The sequence below is a fragment of the Carassius gibelio genome, chromosome A4 (genome assembly GCF_023724105.1).
Source record: "Carassius gibelio isolate Cgi1373 ecotype wild population from Czech Republic chromosome A4, carGib1.2-hapl.c, whole genome shotgun sequence".
Taxonomy (NCBI): Eukaryota; Metazoa; Chordata; class Actinopteri; order Cypriniformes; family Cyprinidae; genus Carassius; species Carassius gibelio.
In genome coordinates this window covers 16,251,850-16,261,074 of record NC_068374.1, presented here as the reverse complement: position 1 = coordinate 16,261,074, position 9,225 = coordinate 16,251,850, and the positions used below count along the sequence as shown (strand labels likewise).

At 37.5% G+C, this 9,225-nt stretch overlaps 1 protein-coding gene across 1 annotated transcript; it reads left to right on the top strand.

Annotated features, from left to right (window-relative positions):
• The first annotated feature begins 2,169 nt into the window (after positions 1-2,169).
• On the top strand, positions 2,170-8,093 carry LOC127970784 (uncharacterized). Its single transcript, XM_052573521.1, has 15 exons — positions 2,170-2,306; positions 2,467-2,596; positions 2,900-2,977; positions 3,279-3,668; positions 4,112-4,210; positions 4,495-4,628; positions 4,779-4,927; positions 5,087-5,180; positions 5,287-5,396; positions 5,658-5,783; positions 5,917-6,031; positions 6,358-6,420; positions 6,728-6,782; positions 7,040-7,131; positions 7,514-8,093. Exons 1-15 carry the CDS (start codon positions 2,208-2,210, stop codon positions 7,721-7,723), a joined length of 1,944 nt encoding a protein of 647 aa, XP_052429481.1. The 5' UTR covers positions 2,170-2,207; the 3' UTR covers positions 7,724-8,093.
• The last annotated feature ends 1,132 nt before the right edge of the window (positions 8,094-9,225 follow it).

Sequence of the window (9,225 nt, the reverse complement as noted above, 5' to 3'; positions counted from 1 at the left end):
GAACTTCTGGCTGTCATAAAATTTGGCACACATATTTGGCAAACAAGCCATGATCTAAATTAATGCTAGACATTTCTTCCAACCTCATAAACTCAGGTGCCCTTGTCCTCTGCTGACATAATTCATATGATTCGTTGCCTTTGCTCTGATAAACACTGGTTGTGCTGCTGTTTCATGTGGGTGTGTTATGCTGCTTGCACTATTCTGTGTAAATACACTTGTATTGCCGCCATTCATATACTTTTAATGATAGCCAAAATTACAGCTCCACATCCCATGCAGCTCGCAGTGACTGAACGTGTATGGGTTGATGATGTAAAACTCCAGACAGGTTTTCTTGCGTGCAACCGTTTTTAACGCATCTTGACTGTTGTACAGTCTGACAACTGATCTTCTACAGTGTGAAAAGATAATTATGTTCATACAGTCTGACAAGTACAATCCTAAACAAATCGCAGTGTAAGCCAGGCTTTAGACCCCCGCCCATGTCACACTACAATGGGCCATCAAGGAGAGGTGCTGAGGAGCATAAGGCCAAAAGTCCAACCTGATCTCAAAGAAATGCGTGAAATGAACACGAGCCCTTAATCCCGATATACGTGGTGGTGGCACGGAATGTGTTGAAATTACGTGTCGGGACCACGGAAACAACACACATACAAAGTCAATGAAGCTAATTTGTCGTGGTGGACACACGGATTCCCTGGTTCAACAACGTCACACACTGGGCAGCGGTAAATGTTGTTTTCTAGTTTAGGAAACGTCCTCCTTTTATAATTTATTATATTGAATTTGTTGCTATTTTTGTTGTCTAAATAACAGTAAATTGTTTGTTATTTAACTATCGATTTATAGATGGAGTAGCTTTAAAGAATTGCCCGAGGCAGTGTTAAATAGATTGTTCCCTTTACGTTATTAAACCCTTTACGATAATTTATGATTTACAAATGTATTTTCTGTCATAGCATCGAATATTATTAATAATTATTCTTACGAATCAGAAAACTTTCAATGGTTACCGCGGCAACGGTACGTCACGTTACGCACCGTGACCCACGCTTCTTACCCATAATCACTTTTACCACTCATTTCACCCGCCAATTTACTACAGTAAGTATCTCAACTCAATGGGTGTTTGTTTGTTAAAAAGCACGCAACACATTTGCTGTTATTTCTTTAGTTGTAGTCAACCCTGGAGATTAGGTTTAATTTGTTACTGTTGCATTCTCATTTACACGGCTACCCGCCGCTATCCAGCCAAATCACAGCTGTTCCCGGCACAGCTGGATTGTGGCACTGCTAACCACTGCTACCAAAATCAGTTTAAACTCATGTATTTGTCCATGTGTTGTGAAGACAACAATTAACAACGAGTTGCTGCAGTGGTTAATGTTTTATTCAAAGTGCGAAGTAAATGTCAGAAGTGTAACTAAGGGGAATTACCAGAATCAGGGATGGACTGGAATAAAAAAGTGGACCTGGAGTCTTTCCAGAGGATTTGACTGCTCAGTGGGACTTAATGTCAATGACCGTTCATACCTGATATAATCAATGCACAATTAAATAGAGAGATATAGATAGAATATCCTGTAACACTATGGTGCCATACTTTTGTAAGACTTTGCCATTTCAGAAGACACTGAAATCATCATGACATAATTGAGGGTAATTGTTACTTTAGTTATGTGTGACATTGAGAAGAGAGAGCAGTGGATATTCTGAGAAGCATTTTACGCAACAGGACAGAAAAAGACCACTGTTTCCATTATTTGTAGACCTAAATAAAAATAGATTTGTGTATGTACTTGCTTGTGTCAAGTGACTGTGGTACAAATCTGACATTTGTACGATAATGATTGATTTGTATTATTGATATGATATTTGTGTGTAGTGGTTGTGATTGATTAATATTTATATTTACTCTGTCCTAACAATTAAGAAATGCTCATTTACTACAAAGGCTATTCTAATAATCTTTTGCTTTTTCCTGTTTTACAGCTTTATTGCAACACTTTTTGCCTTCACCAACACACACATATATACACACACGCACACAAATCAAAACAACGGCACTTTTAAGAGCCACACTCTCTCTCTCACTTGTCTCTTTCGAACTTGTCTCTTTCGATCACTCTCTTTCTCTATTTCTTCATCTTGTTTTTTTTGTTTGTTTGTTTTTTTTTGTGTATTGTTTCTATTTGTATGTGATGTCCCTAAATTCTGACGTCAGGGTCTTTGATGATCCCAATGATGCCAGGATCCACATGGCAGCATTGATTAGTGATGCTTATCTCCATGATGCCAGGGTAAGGCTTGTCATGAGAAGCAAATACCTAAGTCTGAAAATACTAATTGCTATTGCTGTTTATAGACGTGATGAAAAGGGTTAGTAAGACCCTTTTATGCAACTACTGAATAATGCACAATTATAAGTGCTGCTGGTATAAGTGCTCTGCAAATATATAGGCTGCCATGGCCAAGAAAAACCCTGCCTTTCCCCAAAGAAAAATGAGAAAAAGCAGGAAGAGATCCCTCACTAATCCACTGGTCACAGGCAGGCGTGAGAAACGTCGGGAAACACACTGCTCTGCATCAGGTTTGTTCTTTACTAAAACACATTATAATTCATTAAATAGTGTTTTGGTGGTTACACGTATTATAAAATGAGAGTCAAATACTACTTTGAAAAAATGGTGTTGCAATGTTTGTGAACATTTTTCTCACTAAAGTATAAGATATTTGAAGAGCATGTGACTGATAATCCTTACTTGTGTTGTGTTTTAATACCTTTTGCTTAGTTCCCCTGCCTCCACTCCAATATTTTCATTTTGAAATGAATTGGTTTCATGTTATATTGATCAGTTATGATTATATTGAAGTAAAATGACTGTCTCTGCAGCTGCTTCTCAATCCAGAAGAAGGGATCCAGTGCACGAGGAAGGCCTTCAGATAGAAGATCAAGAGCTGGCAAGTCTTGGTGAGGATACTGAGTGGTACAGTAGTAACAGTCCACTACAGTTTTTCCAATTCCCACCATTTATTTAATTATAATCAAGCATTATGTTTGGTCAGTTCCATTACAGACTCACAGTATAACTGATATATTAAATTTAATAAAATGTATGCATTTAGCAGACGCTTTTATCCAAAGTGACTTACAGTGCATTCAGGCTAACAGTTTTTACCTAACATGTGTTCCCTGATATATACTTGTGTGTGATCATAATCATTAGTACAGACCTTTTAAGGACAAGTGAATGTATATTTTTGTTTTTTAGAAACAAGACTCCAAGAGTTAAGGGACACTATAACTGCAGACCAGGTTCCGGAGGGAACAGACAGAATGGTTTCTGCTTGGGAACAAAGGCAGCTTCTCACAGATGTGAGAATGAAAACTGCTAGGCCTATGCTTTTTGATGCAAAGCTCTCAGCCGAGAGAGTATCCGTCCAAAATTGTCACAGATGCTGTGCTGTAGAAGCTGTGATTAGGTGCCTGGACTGTGTACCACTGGACATGGAGTACCTCTGTGCTACCTGTGACATGGAGGCCCACAAGAGAAATATCTTCCATGACAGAGAGGCTGTGTTCCATGGATTTCTTGAGCCCATTCCCCCTACAACTGCTGTGGTGCTGAATGAAAATGGCCAGCCTCAGTTTTGTGAACAAAGTATGTTAAAATTATTATTATATCAAATTGTCTCATACTTATAGTGTAATTCCCCAAATGTTTTTGTAGATTGGCACGTTTATATTTAACAGTGTTTCTAAATGGCTTAGACATTTTTTTCTAAAATGCTAATCTCATTCTAAGATTATTCTCAAAAAGTGCAAGTGTGAAATTTAGTAGCTGAATAACAAAAGTATGATTGGTTTTGACAGTTCTGACCAGCATATCTTTGACCAGCTAAGTCAATTGCATCTTAATAAATGTATCTAAGCATTTACATAGTGACAATTACAGTTGGTATAGTGGTGTGGCCAGTTTTGATTAATGGTTGTGTTTTAAAGCACTATTTTGAAAATGAGGTTAGCGTTTTGAGAAATGCATCTGAGGAAGGGACTGAGGAAAAGCTGTAAATATGCCTTTCATAACTTCTTTCTGTTTTGCAGTATGTCAACTGCCTGTTCCTGCACCAAGGTCAATTTGTGAATGCACACATGACTTCACAATCACTCCAGGGAAGCATATTTCTGTGGTCACCATCAATTGTATGTTGTTCTGAAAGCCCTCTTTTTTGTGCATTATTGTACTAGAACTAGCAAAGCGTTGCCCAAATGCCTTGTCAAATAGCTAATATATCATAAATTTGTATCTCTGTATAGAAGGCAATCTGTTGCAGTTTGATTACTGAAATTATTTTAGTCTTTACGACAGCATATTTACTTGTTCACAGGACGATACGATGTCTGCTTGCCACGGAAATCCTGTTCATCATGCTCTGCAGAGTGGACTCCCGAGGTGAAGGACCTGCTCATTTATCGGTACTGGCCAGCTAGCACCAGCTGCCAGACCCTGTACAAGTTTGATGTCTTCACCTCGTTTGAACATATGAAGGTGACGGCACCAGCCATGTCCAGGCAGGCCATCCTGAAAATGTTGGAGCACAGATCTGTTCAAGCTGGAAGGGTAAATCTGCCTGAATATCACTGAAACGTATAACAAACAAAATTATATTACTTTATACCTAATATTTAATTGTGGGCATTGCTTCAAAAAATCCTAACCCGATCATTTCTTAATATACAGACAGGTAGTATCTGTGCTGATACATTTCAGCGAAGCTTTTTTGAGTTTACCTTCTGTCAATACAAAGAAGAGGATATGTGCCAGGTCCATCATTTTGAGTGTCCAGCATGTTATCCAGACATGTTGGCTGTCTGCTCTGATGGGAACCGAAAACATTACCGCTTCAGCAAGTCAAAAGGGTAGGTATAGGTATTTTTCAGAAGTTTATTTTAGACTTGTCTTACACAAATAGTAGCTCTTCGGGTTGTCTTTGAGTGATCATAACTTAAATTTTAACAAATAGTAAATGTAGTACTTTTGATTTTTATTACTGACGCATTTTATCTTATCATGGACAGGACTGAGGAGCCAGCCATATACGAGGGCTTGTTCTTGGCCAAGGACAAGGAAGTTGCTACCTTTGTTGACCTCGTCAGAGGCAACATGAGAAGTGTATGAACATTTGATTTATTTAAAAAAAAAAATTTTATAATACTTGTTTATACAGATGTTTTGTGTTTTTATGTATCTTAAAATATGTTATAAACTGACTTTATAGGCAAATGAAAGTGCTGTGTGCGGTACTGCCAAGTTCACCGCTGGCAGAGAGATGTCAAAAAAGTCTGGTGCTCAGATAGACGAGGAGGGCATTCAAGTTGCAGTTTGCAGGTATGTATGAGCTTGTGTATGATTTTTGAGTCTGATATTTGAGTTTTAATGGTAATCCAAGTCTTAAGGTCCTTGCACACCAAGTCCGAAATTTTCACATGACTTTTTTCTTATTCATGATTCTGTGGCTCTGAATTGTCAAAACACCAGTCAAAGTGAATGCTACTGAAAAACGCAGAAAATCGAACCCGATTCTTAAGTTTATGACAGATGAAAGTTTAGGAGGGAGTCTAACCACTAGATTTTCTTCTGATTTATCAGACATGGGTTTCTCTTACGAGGACTGAACCATTACCGTGGAGAAATTTTTGCTTACCCAATGTTTCTTCAAAGAGAGATGTCAAAGAAGGCAAATGTTACCTTCTTCTGTATGGATGTTACATGCAGGTAATCCTCATTGTCATATTGCAAATCCAACTCCATGATTAAATTGTCTTGTTTCTCAGCTTTACAGTGATTTTAGATTTCAATTAAAAATGGATCTTTGTAACACTCACATAATGCTGCTCCTGCTTTTTAGGTACTGGCCCTACCTTAACAAAGTAGCAGAGGGTTTACCAGAGCTTCTGCCATTGACGGAAATGAGGCCATTTCTGAGCGTCATGCATGCCAAAGCCCATACAGCAAAATGCGAGGTACATGCAGTAACTTTGTCTGGTATGGCTGTAGCTATAGGGAAATAATAATGGGTCGGATAATAAAGGATGCTGTGTGTTATCTTTCACCAACTGCTTTTCAGGTGCTTTTGTAGGACATGGATTTTGTTTTCCCCCGCAAAATAAAAAGCTTGTGTCATTATATGTTTTAGAGATAATTGTATGCATTAATGTAGATATAACATTCAAGCAATCTTCAATGCAAAGGATTATTTTTACATTTGTGCATGTTATGCCTGATTGGATGATGTTATATAAAAACTTCTGAAGTACTGCTACATAATGCTTCTCACTCTGTGTTGCAGGTGAGATGGGGTGGCAGAAGCCAGGATGGAGCAGGAAACACGGTGGGAGAAGAAGTAGAGCAGGTATGGTATTATTGTCAGTATTTTAACTATGGCTACAAAGAGTCTTAATAGAATCCATAACACCAAAAGGTACTTATTTGTCATCTAAGTAACAAGCCTGGTGTGAGGGTTAAAGTACATCCTTTATGTATGAGTTAAAATAAATAATAGGCAGTTCAGTTGTTCATGAATGCGTAAGGGGTCCCAGATTCCTAGGATAATATAGCACACATGTTTTCTGTTAAACCACAACCACAAGATCTATGGTGTGTAGGTAATATTTTTATGTAATGGAGACCAAAATTTTATTGTATTATTTTCTTTATAGGTGAACAGCTTTCTCTCCAGGGCAGCACTTGTCACAAAATACATGACAAAGGCTGGTTAGTGTTGCCATTATACTTCACGCTGTCATAGCCTAAATATTAATAATAAATACTTAATTGTGTTTTTACAGGAAATTAAAAAACAAAGTTTCTCTGTTCTGTTCTTACGAAAGTTATCATTGTATTACTTCAAGGTAATTACCCGTTCAACTAACTTTTAGTGATAGGGTTTAGGCATGTCTGTTGGGTTTCTCTTTTTGCCTTTTGGTTGTGAAATCATACTTTTTGGCTTGTGGGTGCATTGTTTTCATTAGGAAGAGTGAACATGCTAACGCGACAGGCCATGGGTTGGAACAGAAGAAAGAGGGACAACCTTCATCAAGTGTTAGCCCACAGATATGTCAAAGTAAGGGTAAATTATAATTGAGATCCTAAGCACTGCCCGTTTCTCTCAGTGCACCATCTACAGCTAGAGCTGAAACTATTTGTTGATTAATTGTTTAATAAAATAAATATGTGACTATTTGGATAATAATCTTGTAACTGAGGGGAGGGTAGTGTTTAGGATTGGTCAGTTACCTTCTAAGATTGTAACCTCACTGTTTTACAGACATTTTTCTCCTATTTACAAGTCTGCTTGGTAGTATACATAGATATTTAATGTGTTATTTAATGTAACACCTGTTCTGATGAATGTCTTGTACCAAAAGCTCAAGTTAAATTTGTGGTTTTTTGCATTGTAGTGGTGCGTAGAGCTTTTTTTCTGACTTTTTTTTCTTTTTTAAAAGATCACAGAGAGGGCAAAACTGGAAGCTGCCAGCCTTAGCAAAATCAGGAAGGAGCACAACCTTGATCAGGACACAATACAGCAGTGGGTGTGTGATGTCAGACAATGGGCGGTTACAGGTAAAACAGTACACTATGTATATACAGTGTGTGTATATATGCACACACACACACACACACACCTGTTAATGACTGTACCTTTATACAAATAATAAAAGGTGGCTATATTTTGAAAATGTCACTAATTGTCTCTTGTTCAACTGTTTTGTTTCACCTATTTAGAGAGAGTCTACACTACAGGTTGTACTGAAGAGCTAAGGGCTGACATTGAGAACATCACTGTAACCCTTTTGTGCAAGAAGAAAGATCTCTATCGTCTACATGGTTTGTTGTCAAATCAAGTTAAGTTAATAACACTTAAAAAAACAATAATATTCTGGGATTATGGCACAGTTTTCTTTTCGTTTCGATTTGCAGATAGCAACCAGGCAAGACAAAGAAAGAAAAAGAAAATGACAGAGTTGAAGAAGAAGCTTCGCGAAAAGGTCTTGCAATACAACACCGTAGTGGAAGGAGATCCGATTGACGAGGAATTGGCTCGCAGTCTGACAGAGGGATACATCCTACCATGGGAGAGACACAAAGATGGTATATGTATGAATTGCTAGTTTACCATTGTCCTTTTTGTTACTTGTCATGCAACAACAAAGGAATGGGATGATACATTGAAATAAAAAATATCATGAATACCAAAATATGGAAATATTTATCATGGAGCATAAACATTTGAATGGTGACATCAACACCATGTTATTCTGCTGTAGTAAACGCAAATAAAATGCTTGACCATCACAATTTCACAAGTTCTCCATCCAAATTATATTATTGTTACTTGTATTCATATTTTTTTAATTGTTTATATTCTACAGAACCAATGCTGTCACTAAAAAGATTTTTCAGAAATAACATAATTCTGTTATACTTATATAATATAATAATAAACATTCCTTTGTCCACTGTTCCATTCCTATCCCCAACCAAAGGCCACACGTTCAGGTTGAAGAGATCTATCTTCGACCAGGTAATGCTGCTGAAACGCTTGGAGGAGGAGCAGAGCATTCTGGTAAAGGAGATGTCTCAGCACATCAAGTACCTTCTGAAGCAAGTGCAAGAAGTCGAGTCACTTAGAGGACAGACTTTGGAGCGCATCAAAACCAGCAGTATGTACAATATCTTTAGATTGTAGTGTCATGAATTAATTTATAATAAATAGATATATAAATAAAGATATAAAGATAATAAAGATATAGATATATATCTCCAGGGAGCTCTATACATTGAGTTGTGATCAGACACTAAGCTGACCAGCTATTTGGCACCAGTGTGCACAATGTTAAAGTTGTAAATATAATGACTAAAAAATAATGTTGGAGTTGCAAATTCAGCATTGTAAAAAGCAAAAATAGTTACAAATGTCATGTATTGTTTTATGTCTCATATTTCTCTTTCTATTTTTTTCCACAATTCCTCTACAGGTTTCAGTGACCTGACAGAGGACGCTACACATGGGCTCAACAGTGTCCTCAGTCGGAGGGGTCACTTACTTAAAAGTCAACACCAACAGGCTGTTAAAGCATACAGCAGTATAGCCACTATGGAATGTGATTTTCTTTCCATACAGGAGGACATTGAGGAGTGGGATGACAATGGGTTC